Source organism: Rattus norvegicus, chromosome 5, assembly GCF_036323735.1.
Source record: "Rattus norvegicus strain BN/NHsdMcwi chromosome 5, GRCr8, whole genome shotgun sequence".
Lineage (NCBI taxonomy): Eukaryota > Metazoa > Chordata > Mammalia > Rodentia > Muridae > Rattus > Rattus norvegicus.
The window spans coordinates 127,300,216-127,324,093 of record NC_086023.1 but is presented as its reverse complement, the minus strand read 5'-3'; the positions used below and the strand labels follow the sequence as shown (position 1 = coordinate 127,324,093).

Below are 23,878 nucleotides of genomic sequence, written 5' to 3'. Positions count from 1 at the left end.
CAGAGCCATCCCCCACCCCCACCCAACCTGTGGCCAGGTGATCCTAGATTCTATCAATTGACAATTAAGATCAGTGAATAGCTGAATAATGAAATTCAAAGCACAATATCATCTATATTAGCATCCCCAAAATAAAATATCTTAGTATGAATCTAAAGCTATGAGGACAAGATCTACAAAACTCTGACTGGGAAAAGAAGACCCAAGAAACCAATGTGTCTTCCATATTCACACATAGGAAGACCCAACACAGCCAAGATCTCCATTCTTCTCAAGTTGATCTACATACTCAATACAACCCAGGGCTATACTTAGCAAGTTATATTGCTGGTACAGTGTCTTAGTTAGGGTTTTCATCGTTGTCAAGAGACACCATGACCAAAGCAACTCTCGTTAAGGCAAACATTTAATTGAGGCTGGATTACAATTTCAGAGGTTCCGCCCATTATCATCATGGTGGGAAGTATAGCATCATGCGGGCAGACATGGTGCTGAAGCAGCCAAGAGTTCCACATCTGATCCAAAGGCATCCAGGAGGAGAGTCTTCTTGTTGTCCTTTGTAAGAGCTGCCTTGGACATCGTGTCTCTTTACAGCAATGGAAACCCTAACTAAGACAGAGGACTAACTTTATTCAAGAGTTATTATAAAGACACAGTAGTCTCTAAGGAGGGTGACACATCTTGATCCAAAGGTGCAGGAAGAGGGTCCCTTCTGCACTGGGTGGAGCTTGAGCATAAAACTTCAAAGCCTACTCCACAGTGATATACTTCCTGCAACAAGGCCACACCTCCTAATAATGACACTTCTCATGGGCCAAGCATATTCAAACTAATATTTGGACATACAGTGTCCAAATATTAATTCTTGAGTCTCTGTGGGATAGAAAAAGATCTTAAAATAGTCATAATGATAATTAAGAAGAAAATCAGAGGCTATGGTGGTTTGAATATGCTTGGCCCAGGGAGTGGCACTATTAGGTTGAGTGGCTTTGTTGGAGTAGGCGTGGCCTTGCTGGAGTGGGTGTGGTCTTGTTGGAGGAAGTGTGTCATTGTAGGGGTGGGCTTTGGGATCCTTCTAGCCATATGGGAGACAGCCTGCTCATGGTTTCCTTTTGATGAAGATGTAGAACTCTCAGTTCCTCCATGCTTCCCACCTTGATGATAATGGACAGAACCTCTGAACCTGTAGGCCAGCCCCAATTGAATATTTGCCTTAGTAAGAGTTGCCTTGGTTATGGTGTCTCTTTACAGCAATGGAAACCCTACTAACACAGGGGACTATCATTATTTGAGAGTTAAAAAGATAGAGTAATCTCTAGGTAGGGTGACACAGCTGTAATCCAGTACTTGGGAAGCAAGGGTGGCGAGGCCAGCCTGGGCTACACAGGGAGACTGCTTCAAAAACACAAGCAAGTTAAAAAAAAAAATCAAGTGAACAAGAAGACAAGCCTAGACTGGGAAAAGCATTTGCAAAAGATATATGGAAACGAATCTTACTCAAAATATTCAAAGATTTCTTAAGATTACACACACACACACACACACACACACACACACACACACACACACACACACAAAAGACACGTGATTTTAAATAGGCAGAAGTGGATTGTAGCTTAGGATGTGGTTGTAGCTCAGTGGTAGAACTCACCCAGAATGCACAAGGCCCTCAGTTCAATCAGCAGCACAAATTAAAAACAGAAGCCGTGATCCAGGAAGAGAGTCAGGTGGTGGCTGGCGAGAAAAGATGGTGCCGAACTTAGAATGTGCTGCTATGGTTCTTAACTTCACTGTGGTACAAAAGTGCCCGTGTGGTGAAGGCAATTGCCACCAAGCCCAGGGCCCTGAGTTCAATCCCTGGGCACCCACGCTGTAGAAGGAGAGAGCTGTCCTTCGGGCTTCACACATATGCCACAGCATGCATGGCCCCTGACACACAAAGAAGATAAATGTAATCTCATTTTCAATTTTACAATAGTAGGGCACTACTATTGTGCTTGGTAGATTGCTGTATTAAATGCTTTTTTGTTTGTTTTGTTTTTTGAGACAGGGTTTCCCTGTAGAGCCCCTGCTGTCCTGACACTCGTTCTGTAGACCAGGCTTTGAATTCAGAGATCTACCTGCCTCAGCCTCCTCAGTGCTGTGGTTAAAGGCATGGTCCACCATGCCCTTTGGCATTTTCAACTTTTGATATCTTTGACTTGCAGTGGGTTATCAGGAAATATTTATTTGCTTGTTTGTTTGTTTGTTTTTTAATTTATAAGAGCTCTGTGTAGCAGCTCCAGCTATTCTGGAACTCACTCTGTAGACCAGGCTGACCTTGAGCTCACGGAGATCTAACTACCTCTGGCTCCCAAGTGCCATCACACCCTGCTCAGGATAACATGTATCTATTATTAACAGGGGCTCCTCAGCAATGTCCTCAGAGAATTGCAAACTGTGTTGAGAGATGCTAAGGTACCAGAATAGCAAAAATGCAAAATACTGACGATACTGACCAAAGGTGTGAAGCAACAGATGCTAGGGGCATGCAAAAATATCCCTGACATGCTGCAAGACAGTGGGGTGGTTACTTACAAGACCAAGCACTCTTCCACACAAACCACCGGCTGCATCCACTGGAGACACAAATGATTCAACCAACTGTCTCCATCTGCCTCGGATCCTTCTATCTGCTTTGTCTATGATTTGAGAGCAGCCCAGAGGTTCCCCAGTGGGTGAATGGATCAAGTTTGGTGTAGCCAGACAATGGGGAATTACCACATTCAAAAGAAATAAGCTACCAAGTCAGACAACTTAACTGAATACCACTCAACGATAGAAGGGAAACAGAAAAAGGCTGCAGCTATGATTCTAACTTACATGAAGGGGCAGGAGAGGGCCCAGGCCACATCTTCTCTGAAGGGCTCTGTCTCTAGAAATACGTAGCCATGCACTGCCAGCTGTGACTGCATAAAGTATTTTTTATTATTGAAAGAACCTAGTCTTATCTTATTTGTTGTAATCACAGGATTTGTACATGCCTGGCAAGTGTGTTATCATTGAGGCACAATCCTAGCCATCCTTGGTATTATTAAAACATATACACACGGAGTTGGGGATTTAGCTCAGTGGTAAAGCGCTTGCCTAGCAAGCACAAGGCCCTGGGTTCAGTCTCCAGCTCCGAAAAAAAAAAAAAAAAAAGAAAAAAGAAAAAAAACATATACACACATTCTCTCTCTCTCTCTTTCTCTCTCTCTCTCTCTCTCTCTCTCTCTCTCTCTCTCTCCACACACACACACACACACACACACACACACACACACACACACACACACGGGGAGGGGAATGTCAAAGAGAGTAAAAGCATTTGTTGTTCCTGCAGAGGACGTGGGTTCTGCTCCCGGAACCCATGTGTCACCCATTCCTAACTCCAATTCTAGATGATTCTACACTCTCTTCTGACCTCCTCAGGTATCAGAAACGCACACAGCACACATATATTTAAAAGACAGCTAACCTTGAATTCTAGTCATAGCCAGGTGGCGGTAGTACACACCTTTAATACCAGCACTAGGGAGGCAGAGGCAGACACATCTCAGTGAATTCCAGGCCAGCCTGGTCTACAGAGCTAGTTCCAGGACAGTCAGGGCTACACAGAGAAACCCTGTTCCAAAAAACAAAATGAAAAACAAAACAAAACAAAAAAAAACCACTAATCATTTGCAAGAGATTATTTTTTCTTTCTCTTCCTTTTCTTTCCTCCTTCTCCTCTTCCTCCTCCTTTTCTTCTTCACAGGGCCTGGAACTTACAAATGTACACCAGGATGGTTTTAAACTCAAAGAGATCCCCTGTCTCAGCCTCCTGAGTTCTGGGTTAAAAATGTGCTGCTACAGCAGCTGGAGTCTTCCAACAGACTCCTTTTTTGGTATTTTTTTGTTTTGTTTTGTTTTGTTTTTAATGACTGGATATTAATTGTACATAGCAAAGTTCATTGTGTTTTTCGGGATCCCTTCCAGGGTGATCTTTTCAAGTGTTTTTTTTTTTTTTTTTTTTTTTTTAAATTAGAGAGAAACTAAGAAATCTGGTAACAAAGAATCCGGGAGGATAATTACTAGAGAGACCTCTGTGCCCTGGGTTTGGAATTTTCCATCTGATTGACAGCAAGGCAAACACCTGCTGTCCTGGCACGGTCCCCTTGTCAGGGTTGGCTGTCCTGGCACGGTCCTCTTGTCTGTCAGGGTTGGCTGCAGTACCTTGCACCTTTGTCCAGCTCCACCCAGCGTTGTCTGGCTGGGGCCTCTCCTTCAGTCTGTAGGCCTCAGAGCCAGTTCTGCCCCGTGCTGAGATGGGGCTGTCCCAGCTATGGCTGTGGCTGAAGCGGCTTGTGATATTCCTGCAGGTAGCCTTGGAGGTGGCTACGGGCAAGGTGCTAATGACACTGTTCCCAGAGAGAGTCAAGCAGAACATCCTGGCCATGGGCCAAAAGACCGGAATGACCAGGAATCCCCGATTCGCCCCTGACAACTGGGTCCCCACCTTCTTCAGCATCCAGTACTTCTGGTTCGTCCTGAAGGTCCGCTGGCAGAGACTGGAAGACAGGGCTGAGTATGGGGGGCTGGCCCCCAACTGCACCGTGGTCCGCCTCTCAGGACAGAAGTGCAACGTCTGGGATTTCATTCAAGGTCAGCTCAGGGGCTCGGCTCAGAGTAGTGGGGATGGGTTGGGTGGAGAGGTGGGACAGAAAGCAACAATCTTTCTATCTCCCATCCAGCTGCTCCTGGGCAACTGCTTGTCCTCCTGCTCAGTGGGGGAACTCACCCAGGTTTTCTATCTCTTGGCTGATGTCTTCCCAGGGTGCATATCACAAGCTATGCGCTCTGGCCTCCCAGCCCCTGGACATGGGCAGTTCATCTTTATCTGGCGAAATCCTTCTCAGCCACTTCCTGCAAGAAGCCCGCCCTGACTTACTCTTTTAAAGTGCCAACTAGCATCCTACACATTGCTTTATTGACACTCAAGGTTTGCAGTTATGAGTGGGTACTTAAGTTTCACCCTCACTAGACTATAAATTCACAGGGGGTGCCCCAGTCCGCATAACACATAACGTGTTTATGCGTCGTGAGATCTCTCAGTAGTCCATCCTTTTCTCCATCAGGTACAATGATCTGTTTGGGTTCTGGAATCCCTAAGTAGTCCTCACTGCTGCTCTCCCCAGCAGACCGTATCTCTGCTCTGCTCCATCCACTTGACGGCTGCCAGATCACTCTTTCCCAAGACGACCCAGCACAGCACCCTGCAGCACCGTGCTCCTGCACTCAGGGGGAGTACTGGGCTCAGACTGGTGCTCGGTCTTCCCTAGTAAGGCTTGGAATTTTCACCCCAGCGTTATTTCCAAGATTCCTTCATGCTAACTCTACTAGCTCAATGTGGGGCTTACCCATCCTGGGCTTGACTTCTCTGTACCTTGGCTAACACCATGTATGATTTGGGACACCCTTCTGAGTGGCCAGCCACCTTTCCCAGGGTCCAACTCTCATACCTCATCCTCTGAAATACCACTTCAGGTCTCTCTAATGAGCGAGCTGCTGTCTCCCTGCTGGACCCAGGCTTCCCTGCCTGCCCCTTCCCTCAAAGAACTGCTTCTTCCTACCCAGCTACTGCCACCCCTGCTCCCCCCAGCAGAGCTCCCTGGGAAAGAGATGTGGTTGATTTAGTTAACCCCAGGGCACCAAGACAGGGGGATAACCCAGTGCTTTTCAAAGCATGTTCTTTGGAATCCAAGCCCTTCAGATAAGCTTCACTACTTAAGAGTTTCCAGGGCAAACCAGTTTGGGAACCCCCACATCTTGTGTCAGTCTCCTGTGATCTCCACAAGACAAGAGGCACATGAAACACCCAGAAAGGCTGTAGGGCTTAAAAGTAGAACTGTAAAATATGCCTCCCCTCCCAACTCCTCTCAGGAAGCCTTTGATCATCATGCTGATTCCTAATGCCACCCTTGGGGAAGTGTTGACCTAACATTCTAGAGAGGAATGGAGAGATTTGAGAAGCCAAGCTGACTGACTAAGTGTCAGGTCAGACTCAGAATCAGCCTTCTTCTATCCATTTCACAGTGCTCCTTGATGGACAATCACGGAGTGGTCCCTTGTGTGCCAGACCCTCAGCTAAGCATCCAGAGCTTAGGCAAGATCCTTCTTCTAGATGTAAGGGCTTTGCAGTTCTGTGGCAGAGATAAATAGGACAGGCAAATTCAATGGTCCTGTGGGCAGGGAGGGCCTGACTGCCTGCAGGACTTGGAAGGCTTCCTGGAAGGGGTGTGTTTGGAACTAATGAATACGAATTTTGTAGTCTGAGGAGAATGTTCAAAGTAGAAGAAGAACGAGTCTCTCTCTCTCTCTCTCTCTCTCTCTCTCTCTCTCTCTCTCTCTCCCCCCCCCCCTCATTAATGAATTTAAACTGTAACAGGAAAAGGACCTTAATTCATTCAGCTAACAGCATCCAGCACTGGCAGTGAGAGCCATGAGAACGGTGGTTTTTATCTGTGTTTCTGGTGTGCCAGACACTGGTGGGACAGAACGGAACAGAGACAATCTGAAAAGCAGTTCCCTGGAAGCCACCCGCCCCGGGGCCAGTTCATGGAGCCCACTTGTGTCCATTAACTGTCCTCTCTCAGTTAAAAACAAAAAATCTGTTTTCCAGGTGTGGTGGCAAACACCTGGTGTCCCAGCACTAGGGAAGCAGAGGCAGGAGGATTGGGGTCAGAACCAACCTGGGGCTCAAAAACTATTGCCTGGGTCCATGGCTCGATGGTGGAGAGTTTGCCGAGCATACACAAGACTCTGTGTTTAATCTTCAACCCAGAAATAAGAAAACACAGAGTGCTCAGCAAATCAGGCATGGTGTCAGGTGTCTATAATCTCCAAACTCTGGAAGTAGAGACAAGAAGATCAGAATTTCAAGCTCGTGCTACTTAGAAAATTGTAGGCCAGCCCAGGCTACATGAGGCCCTGATTAAAATAGAGAAAGTAGGATGCAGTGGACTGGAGAGATGGCTTGGCAGTTAGGAGTGGCTGCTGCTCTTCTAGAAATCCTGAGTTTAGTTTCTAGCTGCCCATCCATTTGGGCAGCTCACAACTGCCTGTAACTTCAGCTCCATGGGATTCACCTCCCTCTTCTGGCCTCTGCAGGTGCCTGGACATAGGTACACACAAAACACACACACATACACACACACACACACCACACATACACACACACACCATACACACACACACACCACACACACATACACACACACACCACACATACACACACACCACACATACACACACACACCACATACACATACACACACACCACACACACACACAGAGACACATACACACACACACGAAACACACACACACAAAACACATGTGTACAAAACACACATGCACACACACGCGCACAAAACACACGCACACACACACACACACACACTTTTTAAGAAACGTAAAAGGGACTGTACAGCTTTTCCCTGATCCCTGCTGCTGTATCAGAAAGCGAATGATACGGGAGGCAGAGATAGAACACCTAACCTCCATTTTATAACACAGAGTTGATTTTCAGGACACCGACACAGCAAACGTGCCCTGAAATCACAGGCACTGGTGAAACAGACATAAGTGCCACTGGTCTCTGCCCTAGCACACTTCACAGATCAGAGGGAGAGGTAGAATGGGAGGGGGGAGGTTCTGGAGAACTCAAGCTCCCTGCCTGGGTTACGGCAGCAGGGAGGACTTTGGGAGCCTAGCAGCCCTGAAGCTCTGGGTCAAACAAGGACAAGAATGCAGGGAACAGCCTAGGACAGAGGGGGAGGGCAGGTGAGTTCCCAGATGTAGAGACTGGGTGCAAGGGGAAGCTGCTGAGGCCATCAGGGACCAGAGCTGGAGGGTGTCCTGTCTCCTACCTGCAGGTACACACACGCCTCAGGGTGTTGGTTGGTTTATCAAGATCAAAGACATCCCATAGCTCTTCAGAAACTCCCAGGCCTTTGACACACCAAAGGATGCTTTGGGTATAGATGCAGAACTCCTTTTTTTTTTTTTTTTTAGTATAGAATAGAGTTTATTCAGTACATGGGAGGGGAGTTGAGAGGGTAGTAGGGACAGAGAAAGACAGAAGGAGAGGGAGAGGGAGAGGAGTAGGGAAGTAGAGGCTGGCCATGAGCAGTGGAGAGAGAGGTGGGAGGGAAATGGGAGGACAGAACAGGGGCAAGAAGGCAAGAGCAAGAGAGAACAAGAGTCCAGAGCTCATTTTAAAGCCACCAATTGGAAGGCCATGAAGATTTCTTACAGATGGTCTAGTATAACCCCTTTGACTGTTTTAGACACAAAGGGCTAGAGTGGCACAGAACCGTCCAGAGTCCCATAGCGGGTTCTCAGTGGAATAAGAACAAGAGCTTGTGCTTCAGGGCTTTCTACTGATGCATGGGACACTGGAGCCTCAGATTCTGGGCCATTTCTGATCCTCTGCATGGCCCTAAACACAGACACACACAGACAGACAGACAGACAGACAGACAGACAGACAGACACACACACACACACACACAGTATGCACATACTCCTGACCAGCACACATGCACAGAGTTAAGGGGTTTCTGTATAGAGAGAGAGAGCCTGGGCCAGAGGCTCACATGCTGGCCCAGGAGGCATGAGCGTGAGCCCAGTCCAGTCGCACTCTGGAGCTATTTGTGTTTATACAGCAGACCTAACCTCGAGTCCTTACCTGACACCCTCACGATGTGGCCTGTGGCCTGTGGACACTCGCAGTGTGCCAGCCATCAGCACACATATTTCCTCTTTCTGCTGCCAGGTAGACTTTGCCCTTGCTGCTCATCACCATGCCGACCACACTCTAGAAAGTTAAACAGATGTGCCTGTCCTTTCTGGGACCTGTTGAATTTTTGCCCATTAAAAGCAAAATCCCAGACAGCTAACGTTTCAAACTGGTCCTAACTTGAAATCAGTTTTCTTATCATCTGGAGTGGTTCTCTGGGGTCATTACAGTCTAGTGACCAGCCACTTGTCAGTGACTGGCCTCAGAGCCTCCCCTGAGAAGGCCTGGGCCCCTCCCTGTCACATGGAAAGGTTCATGATTCAATCAACCATCAGGGACAGAGAAGCCCCCCCTGGGGCCTCCCAGGGCCTCCTAGAAAAACAGTTTGTGAACCAGACTCAGAGGGCTTGGTGTCTGCAGAGAAGCCCGCTGTCCTCCCTTTACACTGGAGGCTGAACATTTATTTGTTTATTTACTTTTAAAATTATTTTGTGTGTGTGTTTTACATGGACACATGGACACGTCACAGCGTACATGTGGAGGTTAAGGGACAACTCAAAGGAACAGGTTCTTTCCTTCCACCATGTGGGTTCTGGGAACCAAATTGAAATCACCAAGCTTGGCAGCAAGCCCTCTTACCTCTGAGCCACCTTGCTGGCCCCAAGTTATGAAATTATTCTTGTGTTTCTCTCTTTACTTGAGTACTAGACAACTTAAAGTCAATATATAGCTGTGTCCTGACAAAGATACAGCTGCTGAGGTTACAGCTCAGTGTATTTATTGCCCAGCATGTCTGAGGCCTTGGGTTTCGACATCCTGCATTGCCAAAAAGTAAACTGAATTTCAAAGGTGCAAAGCATTTTGGAGCTTCTTTACCCTGTCCTGTTCTACGCTTTTCAGAAAGCCATGATCTCTTTCCTTGGCTATTATGTGCTATTTTAACATGTATGTAAGCTGCTTCAAACCCTGTACAGAGCCAGGAGGATGTGTAACGATGACAGGAAACAACGGGGCAGCTGAGGAGCTTCCGCCACCATCCAGCAGCAGCACGATCTTCAGGGCCGCCTCTCCCCGCCTGTGCGCTGCTGGGGCTCCCACTTCTCCAGTGCCGTCCCCAGTTGCTGCTCCGCAGCTCCATTCCCACTCTGTCCCTTCTCTATCCATTCCCACTCTGTCCCTTCTCTATCCATTCCCACTCTGTCCCTTCTCTATCCATTCCCACTCTGTCTCTTCTCTACACAGCAGCTAGTGTGCTACTCAAGTGTGAAGTTGATTGTACATGAAGCTAGAGAACTTTGAAAGCATCAGACCCTAGTCTGGTTTCCTTTAACGAATAATTTTATTATGTTCAAATTTTATTTTTATGTGCATGTATGCATATAGCTACATGTACATGGGTACAAGTTTTCCACAAGTGTGCCATGGGGCATGTGTGGAGGTTCAGGCAAAATGGCTCAGTGGATAAAAGTATCTGTAGCCAAGTCAGACAACCTGAGTTCAATCCCCAAGACCCACATAGTGGCAAGAAAAAAGACTCTTGCAAGTTGTCATCTTCTGACCTCCACACAGGCATACCAACTACACACACACACATACACACACACACACACACACACACACACACACACATATATACACACATATATATACCCATACATACACATGTACACATAAACACACAGATACAGACATACACATAAACACAAAGAAATACACACACACCTTCACCCACCACACCCATATACACACCCACATACACATGCATATATACCCACACTTGCACATGCACACATGAACACACACACACACACACACACACACACACACGACAAGGAGTTTGGGGTCCAGAGAACTAAAAGCATCTGTAGACTTGGATATGAGTTGCCTTTTAACAAGTTAGATCACATCTGCAGTCACTGTGGTTGGGATGTCCACCACTGGCCACCCCTGAGGGGTACCACCACCGGACTGAGAATGAATTCTATCTCAGTGACTCCAGAACAAAAGACCTGAATGGGGAGTGCTGCCTGCCCCTAGCTGCTAGGACAGGAGCATGCCCGTTTCTCTGGTCTTCCAAAGAGCAAGGCTGGACACACTGTCCCAGCAGTCACACGCAGACTAGAAATTCCAAATGAGAAAGAGGATTAAGGAGCCAGGTGGGCAGGAATTATAGCCTATGCCCACCACCCCGCCCCCTGCTTATAGCTCTGGCATTCTACCACAGCTAAAATAAAACCCAGCACCTCTTTCTCTGGCCCATGACAGCTTCTGCCAACTCCACCCCTAGTCCCCCCCTGCCACGTTCCAGACAGTGGTCCTGTGGGTCCTTAAACAAATTGGGCTCTGTCCCTCCTTGAGGACTTTGAACATTAACTCACTTTGCCTGAAATGCCCTTCTTCTTTTCTCCAGGGCTGATTTGTTCCAGTCCTTCGGCTCTCAGGTTGAACTGCAGCTCCCCAGAGGCCCCCCTGCTCCACCTGTCTGCAGTGGGCCAGCCTTTCTGAGCTCTTTCATAACATGTACAGGTTTCACAATGCTTCCCTTGCCCGTTCATTGCCTGTGGCCCAGCTGAACAAACCCCATGCCACATGGAGATGGATTCCTGATGGGTTCCTTCTCCACTGACTGCTGCCTGTGGTGACAACCCTGGCAAACTGTAAATTCGGAATAAATGCTTATAGGGAAAATGTGTGTGTGCTCAAAGCAGGGGACAGGAGTAAGAACCCTAAGGCCAAGGAGCTGCTTGGGTGATGTAGCTGCTTAAACAGGTCACGTCACTGTGTAGGGCGAGCAAACTTCCAAATAGATGTGTGGCTAGGGCTCAACAGGTCTTCAGCTTTAGCAATAGAAACCTCAGGATACAATAGCAGCTCACCTAGGGCTTTCCTCAGCTTTGACTGAGGGGTTACAGAAAGCTCCTGCCTAGAGCTGACTTCATAGGCTTGAGATCAAGGGTTCCCACGATCAGAAAGGCCTGGTGCTTGGGGATTCAGTACTTTGCAGAAGTTAGCCTGAGATTCCTCCTGATGTCCTCTTTTTCGGAGGGTGGTATTGTGAGTCAGGGTCTCACTACATGACTGGCCTCAAACTCACAGCAATCACCTGCCTCAGCCTCCCCAGTTCTGGGACTACAAGCTTGTACCACTATGCCCAACCATGAGTTCATCTTCAAATCTGCATTTAGTTGTTAAGCCTGTGGGACAATGGGTGAGCTCTGGGGCCCTAGACCTCAGGACCCTCAGCCCACACAGGTACAGCCTTTTCTGAATGTCTGAGACACACTATTCTCCAGGACTCACGCTTCTATCTCTGGGTGTGCCTTCCTGCTCCTACAGTGAATGTTGTCACTTTCTGCCCTTCTGGGCAGGATCACTAAACAGGAAAGGCAGGATCTAGTGTGGGCATCCTCCAGTGTCTCATCCCCATCGTGAACTGGCATTGACACTGTGCAATTTGGTAAGTGACTAGGAGGGACCTGGAGGGAGAGGCCTCCACCTCATAAAGGTACCCGGAACATCCAGAAATAGAAAAAGCTATGCCCAGTGGCAGGAAGGACAGGCAGGTAGGAGGGGGCAGCTGCTGGCTCAGCTTTGGTGCTCCTGGCTGAGAGCGGGTGCTTGGAGCTTCAATATGACCACGGGGGGCCTGTTGTCACCCTTCCAACATCCTTGGGCTTAGGAGAGTGTAGCGTTAAATAGCAGCTAACTAAAACACGTGACAGGTGACGAGAGAGGACACAGAGGCATGAAGAATCTGTATAGCAAACTTAGCAGCTCTTGCTTTGTTTTCAATGATGGTTGTTTCGCAGCAGTTCCCACCCCTGTCCCCTTTGGGATGCCATCTCCACCGTTCCGCTACATCAGAGCCCATCGAGTAGATCCGAGCTCCTCACAATAGCGGATGTTTGCTGAGCATCTCCTATGGGCCAGGCACCTTATTAAACCCATATCAGCATTGGTTTACTTAACTTTCATAATGATGCTGCAAAGTGTGTGATGTTTTAAGATTTACTCTCTGTCTGATGTGTATGAGTGAGAGCCTGTATAACGTATGTGCACCACCTGTGTGCCTGGTGCCTCAGAGACCAGTAGAGAGTGTCTGATCCCTGGACCTGGAATTGCAGGTGGCTGTGGACCACCTAACGTGGGTGCTGAGAATGGATTCTGTGAGATCAGAGTGCTCTAAAGTGCTGAGCCACAGTCCCAGCTCCCTGTAGAGTCTGTGTTTTCATGTCCACTGAGGAAGCGGAGGTCCTTTTAATAGAGAGCACTGACTTGCAAGTCCAGAAGCCAGTCTTCATTTTAACTCCATTGCTGACCTGCTGTGTGTGGGTGCCGAAGCAAGTCCATAAACTTCAGGTGCTTTGTAAAAATGAGAGAGAATGGCCGAGTGTGGTGCTGTACTCAGGAGGCAGATCTCTGAGTTCAAGGCCAGCCTGGTCTACATTGTGAGTTCCAGGCTAGTCAGTGCTATATAGGGAGATGTTGTCTCAAAAAAGGGGAGTAACTACTCACCCTGACTGTTAGCAATCACATCTCATCGAGGACGGGTGTCTGCCCACCTTATGAGCTACAGTCTGCAGGGAAGGATTTTTTTTAATTTGATTACCATCTAGCACCTTGTGGTCACTGGGACACCTAACAAAATCTCTGCTTTCAGAAAGTCAAAAGCCAGCCCTAACCCTCACTAGTCATGCTGCCTAGGCTTGGACTCCACACGGTGCCCGGGACTCATCCCGTAGGGACAGAAGGAACAGCATTGGATGCAGGAGGGAAGACAGTCCATGTGAAAGAAATCGTGCAAGCCGCAGCTCCTATGGTTCCTTCCTGTTGCAGGCAGCAGACCCCTGGTGTTGAACTTCGGCAGCTGCACCTGACCTTCATTTCTTCTCAAATTTGACCAGTTCAAGAGACTCGTAGACGACTTTGCCTCCACAGCTGACTTCCTCATCATTTACATTGAAGAAGCTCACGCCACAGGTACAGAGCCTCCCGACCTCCCGACCTCCCGACCTCCCGACCTCTACTCTTTCCATTTTTATCTTTCTCCCATCATCGGAGCCCATGTTACAGTTGGGATGGGAAGGAGGGAGTGAGGGGAAGGAGGGAGGACCAGAGAAGCCCAGTACTGGCTTTCCCTCCCTTCTCTCCCTCAGCTTTTTTTTTTTTTTTTTTTTTTTTTTTTTTTTTTTTTTTTTGGTTCTTTTTTTTCCGGAGCTGGGGAGCTGGGGACCGAACCCAGGGACTTGCGCTTCCTGGGCAAGCGCTCTACCACTGAGCTAAATCCCCAACCCCCACAGTCTGCTTTCAACAAGGGCATAGAGAGCAGAAGTCTGAAGAGGAGCATAGTTAAGTGAGGACTTGGGGGAGGGCAACTGGTTTGAGCACACTGACAAGGAATTGAAACCTGGTGTGGCACAGTGAAAAGGGGTGCTCTGTAGCTATTTTTCAGGACATATCCTAAGATCTAAAGGACAGGACAATGGTTTGTCTGGATCATAGCTCATTCAGCTTTGGTAACCCCCCATACTCCTGGGGACACTGCTAACACAGATGCCTTCACAGATCTGAGTTGAGTTCTAGATGATGCTACCACCCCTGGTCTGAGGACCACACTCGGAGGAACACTGCTGTAGAAAAGCTCTTTCGTACATAAGTAGGAGTCCCTTTCCAGCCCTAACCATGCCATTACCACTGTTGCCACACAAGGCACCTTGTTCCTATGCAAAGAAAGTTGAAACGGTGAGACAGGCTTTCCTTACAATGGATGGACAGAACTTCCTTCTAGAACCATCTACATCATGGTTCTTGAACTCTGCAGGATAATCAGGATATCCCCCATTTTCCTGGCCCTCGTGGGGACTGGAGCCTTAAATTTAGTCCCAGTCACAAATTCAGAGCTTGAAGAAGGCTTCCATGGTGGAGGGGAACCAGTACTCACCTGCTTGTACACATGGTGGGAGGCTCTGAATCCTTGTCACCTGGGACTCTGAAGGGTCCATGTCCCAGTCAGGGCTCTGTGGAAACTGGGTGAATGAGCATCCAGGCTGCATTATCTTTGCTGGCTTGCCCACAAGTGGGGGCACAGAGATCTCTCCGATCGCTTTCATCCCATTTGGCCAAGTGGTGCACCTCTCAGTGTGGTCTGTGCCCTAGTGTGGTATTGAAGTCCTTGAAGACAGGACCTCCTAGATTGCTGGTTGAAAATGCATAGTCCAGGACCCTAACCTAAGCCTACTATATTTTTAGTTCTCTGCACTCATAACACCTGAGAATTTTCAACTTAATACTGTGTTCATTTGACAGGCAGCTTCCCCTCTCATTCATATTTTGGGGAAATTTTAAAATATCACCAGATAATAAGTGCATGGATATTTTTTTTTTGGTTCTTTTTTTCGGAGCTGGGGATCGAACCCAGGGCCTTGCGCTTCCTAGGCAAGCGCTCTACCACTGAGCTAAATCCCCAACCCCAAGTGCATGGATATTTAAGATTTCCCATAAAACATATTTTCAAAGAATAGCTTATGCATCTGACCGTGGTGGTATATGTCTTTAATTCCAACATTTGGGAGGCACAGTAGATGGATTTTTAGGTTGTAGGCCAGCTTGGTCTATAGAGTGAGTTCCAGTACAGCCAGGGCTACACAGAGAAACCCTGTCTTGAAAAACAAAACAAAACAAAAAACAAAGAAAAAAGGAAAGGAAAGGAAGAAAGGAAGGAAGGAAGGAAGGAAGGAGGGAAGGGGGAGGGAGGGAGGGAGGGAGGGAGGAAGGAAGGAAGGGACAGTTTAGGTAACAGGCTCTTCAGCACACGGCAGTGAATCTCTTTGTGAGAAGCAGCCCTGAGCAGTCAGTCCACTGAGATCTGTAGTCTCCATAGCTGAGAAGAGACAGGGCTTTGACAGTTTTAGAGATGACAGTTGGTGCTCAGCCAAAGCTGGTTATTTCTGGGGTGGCAGTTCTCAACTTCCATAAGGTCACCTGGAGATCCTATCTGGATGCTGGCGGGCTGGGGTGTGGCCAGGGAAAGCCAGGACAGCTGGCCTAGGGGACCACACTTTGAGGAACAGAGTCTTAGAGGGTCCAGGTTTCATTTCCAAAAGAGTAAGTTGCTAGCAGGCTAGGGTCAACTCAGCACTGACTCCTGGTTCTGGTGTCCGATGCATTTGTCTTGAAGTCAGACCCAGGACGTCTCACCCTTTCCAGAACTCAGACCTGTCCACCCACCTGAGCCCCTAAGGAAAAGCTTCCTGTAATTGTCACCTCTGGGTCTTGCTCCCCCACGGCAGACAATTCTTCCTTCCCGTCTCCTGCTCTGAGATGCTTGCTTTATCAATCAGACAGAACTGGACATGAACTTCAGAGACAAAATGTCCAGAACTGGTGTCACCAAATATAGGGACCCCGGAGTCTGTAGCCAAAGTCAGTTGCTTGGCTTTCACGGTTTACCCAGGTAAAATGCAGGGGCTCATGACGCAGTGGGATGAATGGTCACAGGCTGTGTTTCAACTTGGATCCAGGTCCTGGTCCATCATGTGCTGACCATGTGACCTCAGTCAACTTCCTGACTTGTTTTTCTACTTCAAGCATAGAAGGACAGCGCTGCCTTGCAGAATCACTCGGCTGTGTTCAACAAGCTCTTGCTGTGCTCCAGCCCGTGCTGGGCCCAGGGAGGGAGAAATGAGCCTCCTTCCTGTAGGAGCGCACCTTTAAAACTGAAAGACATTAAGGAGCCTGGGATCTAGCTTGAGAGTGACAGGAATCCATCAAAAGGTCAAGGCAGGGGAGTGACAAGGGCAGACTTGCATTTTGGGAAGAACACTGTGGTAAGAAATGGAAGAGTTGTTGAGATTCCAGAAGAGTAGATTTTGGTTTGGTTTGGTTTTGGGTTGTGCTTTTGAGATGGGTTTTTCTGATGTGGCCCTGGGTGGCCTGGAACTCAGTCTGTATCCCATGCTGGCCTCTGCAGACCCTGCTGTCTCTGCCTCTGGAATGCTGGGATTAAGGCATGCAACACTGTTACCCAGCCAGACTAGTGGTTCTTAAACTGTCCAGTACATAAGAATCATGGAGAAAAGTGTGAAAACGCAAGCTTAAGAACGCCTTCCTTGATGGCCTAGAGCAAGACCTGGTTACTAACAGGGGTTTGGGGTGAGGATGGGAGTCACGGAGAACGGGAAGGGGTAGAGGAGTCGGGGAGATGGGATGGGACCAGGACTGAACACGGGACCTCACACCGAGATAACCCCAACTCTGACCTTTGCTTCTAACTTCGGTTGAGGCACCAACAACCTCGACATGCTGGGAGCTGGCTCCACTCTCGCTGCCACCCTAGACAGGCTGACTCTTCCTCTAACAAAGCCCCCTCAGTGGTTCAAAGGTAGACGGAAGATCAAGAGCCACTTTGTCCAACTATCTCTCATTGAAGACCTGAGGCCTGCCAGTCGGCTACACGGGTAGTGCTTTGGTTCTGGTAACCTCCTGTGTGGCCTTGCATTTCATCTCTGACGGGAGACTTGGCCGATTTCTCTAACAGGACACTGCTATGTGAGGCTTTCTGTTAAAAATAGGTGGGACTTAGACTCTGGGAACTGTCTGTCACATCTGTGCGGCTGCAGTCTAACCTTCCTCTTGCAGATGGATGGGCTTTTAAGAACAACGTGGACATCAGGCAGCACCGAAGCCTCCAGGACCGCCTGCGGGCAGCACATCTGCTGCTGGCCAGGAGCCCCCAGTGTCCTGTGGTGGTGGACACAATGCAGAACCAGAGCAGCCAGCTCTATGCAGCTCTGCCTGAGAGGCTCTATGTGATACAGGAAGGCAGGATCTGCTACAAGGTGATGAGCTAGGCTCAGGGTCCAGGGAAGGGGAAGGGGATTAGTGTCACAGGGGCAGAAGAGGATTTCATCCTAGGGAGAGCACCACTCCATTATTTCTCACACATGTAACCTGGGGAGTCCTCACACCTCAAAGCCTTCCTGTCTTCTCTCTTGCAAAATGAGATTGGTCTTTGCCCCGTGCTGTATGAAGCGGTGACCACAAACACGCTAGTTGTTGACTAGAGGTGCAATCTCCTGGCTTCCCCAGCATCCAATAGCTGGCTTAATCTTTATCTCTTGGTGTTGTTTAGTTTTTATTTATTTATCTGTCTGTCTGTCTATCTATCTATCTATCTATCTATCTTATTTGAGACTGGGTCTCTCTGCATAGCTTCAGCTGTCCTGGAACTCACCAGGCTGGCCTTGAACTCACAGAGCTCTGCCTGCCTCTGCCTTCCAAATGCTGGGATTGAAGGCATGTACTTTAATTCCTAGCCTTCAGTTTTGTTTTTAAAATTACATTTGAATTTGTCTTGCACATGTGGAGGGGGAAACGCTGCCATGAGTGTGTATGGGTCAGAAGGTAATTTGTGGGGGTCAGTTTCTCCTTTCACTAGGTGAGTCTTGAGGATGAAACTCGGGACATCAGGCTTGGCAGCAGACACACTCACCCACTGAGCCGTCTTCACTGGCCCTTGGCTGAATGGAAAATGGTTCCATTTTATATATGATCTTCAGAGAAGGAATGGCTTGCTCAAGGTCACCAGGCAAGCAGTAGAGGGAGGCTCTGGTACTAACACTGCTGAGGTGACCTGCTGGCTAGAAGTTAGAAATGAAATAGGAAAATGCCTTGGAAACAGGGTCAGCCCAGCTTCATGGCTGCTGTCACACAGACGTCGTTACTGGAATACTGACTGCAAACAGGCAAATCTCTGGGGAACCATGGACAGGGAGTCTAGCCTAATTGGTAAACTCCGGACCAGTGAGAGACCACGTCTCAAAAAAGCAAGGCTAGAGCTGGAAAGATGGATCAGCAGTTAAGAGGCTTCCAGAGAATCTGAGGTCGGTTCCCAGCAGGAAGCTCAGAACCATCTGCACTTCCACCTCCACGGGATGCCATGCCTTCTTTTGAAGTCCATGAATACTGCTCTGGGGTGTATAGACTCACCCCTTCCCATATAGAGAATTTTAAAAATATGACTAAAGATCAATACCCAAGGTTGACCTCTGGCTTCCACATGTACCTACACACACACATACACACACACACACACACACACACACACACACACACACACAAATATACACACATACACTCACACAGACACAGAGGAGGGAATGGGGTAACAATAGAGTCAGCCTAGAAAGCTTGAGGAGGGTTATTTAATGGGAATATGGGAACTCTGTAAGCAAGGTGTGAGGCACACTAAAGCAAGGCATGGGTAGGGAATTCGGCATTTAGAGGGCCAGGATCTGGTTCTGGACCAGAAATCATCTTCCTCCAAAGGCCAAGGAGAGCCACAGGAAGTTTCTGGGCAGGAAAAGCATGGTCTGATCAGGTCTGTGCTTTCAAAAGATCACTGGTGTCTGTGGAGAGAGAGGACAAAGAGCAGCGACTAAGGACAGGAAGTAAGATTCTTGCCCAAATCGGGTTGAAGAGGACTGAGCTAGGGCAGAGGGTCTGGACGGCCAGAGGTCAGTCTGCAGAAGGAACTCAGCATGAAGGCTGATGTTTCAAGAGGAGCTTATGGTCTGGTCCCCTTCTCCCAGACCTCTCCTGTTTCCCCTCCTACTTCTCGGCCCTGTCTTAAATTGTAGAGAGTGTTGGACCACTCTCCACAATTTCCAAGCGACCTGACCCACCTCAAGGCTGTAACTGTCCTGTGCTGACAACGTAGATATCCTTAGCTGAGATCTCTCAGCCATACCCCAGACATGACAGGCATTGTACAGTGAGATCTCTGACACCTGACTCACCTCTCTTGCAGGGTAAACCTGGCCCTTGGAACTACAATCCTGAGGAAGTCCGAGCTGTTCTGGAAAAGCTTTGCATCCCACCTGGACACATGCCTCAGTTCTAGGGGGCCAGCAGGAAGGTCCCCCAAGCTTGGTACTCCTCCCCACCAGTACAGATGTCCTTTAGCTTTGACCTTCGTTCCCAGATCAATTACTAGCTCAGATTTTTCTGATCTGAACAAATAACTACCCGGGAGGCAATTCAGTTCACAGCACCCAACCAGCACAAATTGTTACAACCAGAGATAAAGCAATACCGAGCTGTTAGCAAAAGTAAGTGTGCAGCTTTGCACCACTCCCACAGCGGAGACCAATCCAGTGTGTGCCCCTTCTGGTGGAAGGGTACTCATGCTTGGTTGGCTGACTTCTGAAGTGTAGTGACTCATGATGATGACGTCAAAAGCTCAATCCATTTGCCCAAGTTTGCCACTCATAGAATCAGTTGTTTAGTACCAAGCGACAGGCAGGCGTATTTCTACTTGTAGGAACCAAAGACATTGGAAACACTTTTCTGGCCCTAAGATTGAAATCCGTTAATATTGTTGGTGATAGGTGTTTCCATGGCAACCTATAATCTAATTCTGCTCCCTCTGCCATCTTTGAATAGATTGCAGAGAAATCTGGCTCTCTGGTACTGACACAAAAGCTTTATAACTTTAACTAAACCAAATCACAGGCGCCAGCAAAAGCTGCCATTCCCCTGCTGTAACTCTGTTCCACTGGCGCCCAGTCTCTTACTGGTCTTTCATGTTAGATGGCTTTGGACTGACGGGTAGCCATGGGTTCATCTGTCATGTCTGCTTCTTTTTATATTTGTTTATGATGGTCACAGTGTAAAGTTCACACAGCTGTGACTTGATTTTTAAAAATGTCGGAAGATGCAGCAAGCTAACGATTAAAATCCATCAGGCTAATTTTGAATGGCTCCGGTGTGATCCTTACAATTTCCTTTCTGACTTGTGTATGTGGGCCTGCTCTGCCGTCTTTTCCGATAGCCCACGTGTAATGTAATCAGCTAAGGCATCGTTTGCTGGAGGGACCCCGTCCTGGAGGAAGAAGCTCGTATGTGGCACGCATCCAACATGTTGTCCTGTGAAGTGTTGTGGAAGGGACGTGGCTGTTCACGTCACAGCAAAGCACCTTTAGGGGTGATGTGTGAATGGACCTGGGGAGCATTCTCCAGCATCCAAACAGTTCCTCCTTGGCTCTGCCTTAGGGGCTACACCCAATACTGTAACATTGCATTTATGTATGGATTTAGGTGAGTCAGGATCTAGCTATAAAGTCGAGAGTGGCTGTGAACTTACAATCTTCAGACTCAGAGTAGCTGGGATTCCAGGTCTGTCCCCCTATATAAAAAATGTTTTACTCTTACAAGCACTCGGTTTATTTCATTTTATTTAGACGGTGTCTCATGTAGTTCACACTGGCCTCAAATTCTAGGATAACCACAGTTATCCTCAAATTCCTGGTCCTTCTGCCTCTGCTTCCCAAGTACTGGGATTAAAGGCATGTGTCACTATGCTTACTGCTTTACCCTAAAAAAAATCAGGTCGGGTATGATGCCTCACTCTTTAATCCCAGCACTCAAGAAGCAGAGGCATTCAGATTTCTGTGAGTTCAAGTCCAGCCTGGTCTACACAAGGAGTTATAGGCCATCCAAGGCTACACAGTAAGAATATATTTCAAAAGGGGGAAGGGCCCTGGAGAAATGGCTCAGCAGTTGAGAACACTCATCATTCTGGTAGAAGGCCTGAGTTCTGTTTCTGGCACCCATGTCAGATGGGTCACAAACACCTGTAACCCAGTTCCAAGGGACCTGACAACCTCTTCTGGTCTATAATACTCTAAAACGCACGACAGAATGCACACAGACACGCACACTCAAAAATCCCAAATAATTATAATAATAAAGAGTAAAGAGATGGCTCCGTGATTGAAAGCATTTGCTGCCCTCACAGAGGACCTGAGTTTAGCTTCTAACAGCCCCATGGAGACTCACTAGAGTATATAACTCCAGTTATAGGTGGTTGGGTTGCCTCCTCTGGCCTCCTTGGGTACCAGGCACACATGGTGCACTTACATACATGCAAATACTCATGCCAGCCTCGAACTCTAGAGTAGCTATGGCCATTCTCAAAGTCTTGATCTTCCTGTCTACCAAGTACTGGGATTATAGACATGTCTGCTATAAAAATAAATACTGCTGGTGTGGTGGTGCATGCCCTAGGGGAGGGTGAAGCAGGAGGATCCTAACCGAAGCCAACCTGAGCAACATAGTAAGACTCTGTCTCAAACAAACAAGTAAACAAACAAAATACACATTAGTAGTTAATCATCTACTTATCAAAAGCACCTTCAGGTTTATTCTCATAGAATTTCTTTCTCCCCATTTGTGGACGAGGAAGTCAGGGCTCAGGGTAATGTGAGTTCTCTGAGCTAATAAGCCACACAGGCCAGAGTCCTGGATCTGTTACAACTGACCTTGTGACATTGGTTAAGCTGCCTCAGTATCCTGAAGGATAAAAGAAGACCTGAGCAGAGTCTCTCCAGAGGATTCATCAGCAAGTTCTCAGAACCATTCCTGGCCCAGAGAAAGTGCCACGGAGGACCGCTGCTGTCCTGCTGTCCCGCTGTCCCACAACTGCCTCCTTGGATCCCCCTTTTCTCAGAGCCAGCATGTGTGAAAGGACAATACAGTCACTGAATAAAAATTTTCTGCGCTGCTCTGTAACTTGATAACCCAGGTATGGGTCTGTGTGGTGACCCAAGAGTGGACAACTGTGAGAGTGGCAGGACTGATGCAGGGTGGGGCACTGCCCTCCTTCTGCTGCCTTCGGTAAGACTGCAACCCCTGGACCACTTCTCATGCTCCCCCAGTCCCTGTCTGTAAAGCATAGCAAACTCCCTGTTGCCAACAAATGCTAGCCGCTGAGACCAAATTCTTGAAGTTAAATAGGCCTCCATTTTCCCAGTTCATTTCTCTACAATACACTAAGCACTGAGAGCTGATTCTTTTCTGGGTGCAGAGCAATGCAAGATGGGCAGGATATATGTCTGCTGTGAAGAGACACCATGGGCCCAGCAGCTCTCATAAAGGCAATATTTAACTGGGGCTGGCTTATAGTTTCAGAGATTCAGTCCATCATGGTTATGGCAGTGTGCAGGCAGACATGGTGTTGGAGAGGCAGCTGAGAGTTCTACATCTGGATCTGCACACAGCAGGAAGAGAAAGACCCTGGGCCTGGCTTCAGCATTTGAAACCCCAAAGCCCACCCCTAGTGACATACTTCCTCCAACAAGGCCACATCTACTCCAACAAGGTCACACACTAATCCTTTCAAATAGTGCCACTCAGGTGAGTCTATGGGGCCATTTTTTGTTTAAAGCACCATAATGTAGCTGAAGTGTTCCAACGTAACCTTATGGGGATCAGATCTAGGCTATGGAAACAGTCACTCAAAGTAGGCTAGGATAAGCTCAAGCTGAGGACATAGAGGAGACTCTCTGAGCTGGGAGAATCCAGCAAAGCTTTAAGGAGCTGGTGGCACTTGAGCTTGGTCCTCAAGGGTGCCCTGCACCTCCACACTTGGGAAAGGAGCCTGTAGAAAATGTGTATTGGTTAATTTTTATTGTGAGTTTGATGAAAACAAGAGTCACTTGGGAAGAGGTGACCTCCGTCAAAGAACTGCCTAGATCGGATTGGCCTATATGAGGATTTCTGTGATCATTTTCTTGATTGCTAATTGATTTAGGAGGGTTCAGCCCACTGTGGGTGGTATCATTCCTAGACAGATGGGTCTGGACTCGTGTGAGTGTGTGTGTGTGTGTGTGTGTGTGTGTGTGTGTGTGTGTGTGTGTGTACATACATACAGGAAGGGATGAAAGGGGTAGTAAGAGAGAGGGTGATAGTAAGTAACATTCATCCAAGTTCCCTGATTCCAGGTTCCTGTCTGGGGTTCCTACTATGACTATCCTCAGTGATGGATCAGTAACCTGCAACTGTAAGGTGGGGTAAACTCTTTCTTCTCCAAGTTGCATAGTGTTTATTACAACGACAGGAAAGTAAACCAGGTGGACAGAACTACACTGCAGAGAGAAGCTCAAGTTTAATTGATGATGGAGAGAGAGAGAGAGAGAGAGAGAGAGAGAGAGAGAGAGAGAGAGAGAGCTAGCTCGCTCTAGGTATAGACTCTGAGAATAAACTCCTTCTTGCCTGCACCCATTCTGACAGGACAGA

At 48.0% G+C, this 23,878-nt stretch overlaps 1 protein-coding gene across 2 annotated transcripts; it reads left to right on the top strand.

The window, feature by feature from the left end:
- The first annotated feature begins 4,309 nt into the window (after positions 1-4,309).
- Positions 4,310-21,005, top strand: Dio1 (iodothyronine deiodinase 1). 2 transcript variants are annotated; one of them, NM_021653.4, is made up of 4 exons: positions 4,310-4,665; positions 13,640-13,783; positions 17,441-17,640; positions 19,611-21,005. In NM_021653.4, exons 1-4 carry the CDS (start codon positions 4,329-4,331, stop codon positions 19,701-19,703), a joined length of 774 nt encoding a protein of 257 aa, NP_067685.5. In that variant the 5' UTR covers positions 4,310-4,328; the 3' UTR covers positions 19,704-21,005. The 2 variants fall into 2 exon arrangements, with proteins under 2 accessions (NP_067685.5, NP_001311139.1); NM_001324210.1 differs by lacking the exon at positions 17,441-17,640.
- The last annotated feature ends 2,873 nt before the right edge of the window (positions 21,006-23,878 follow it).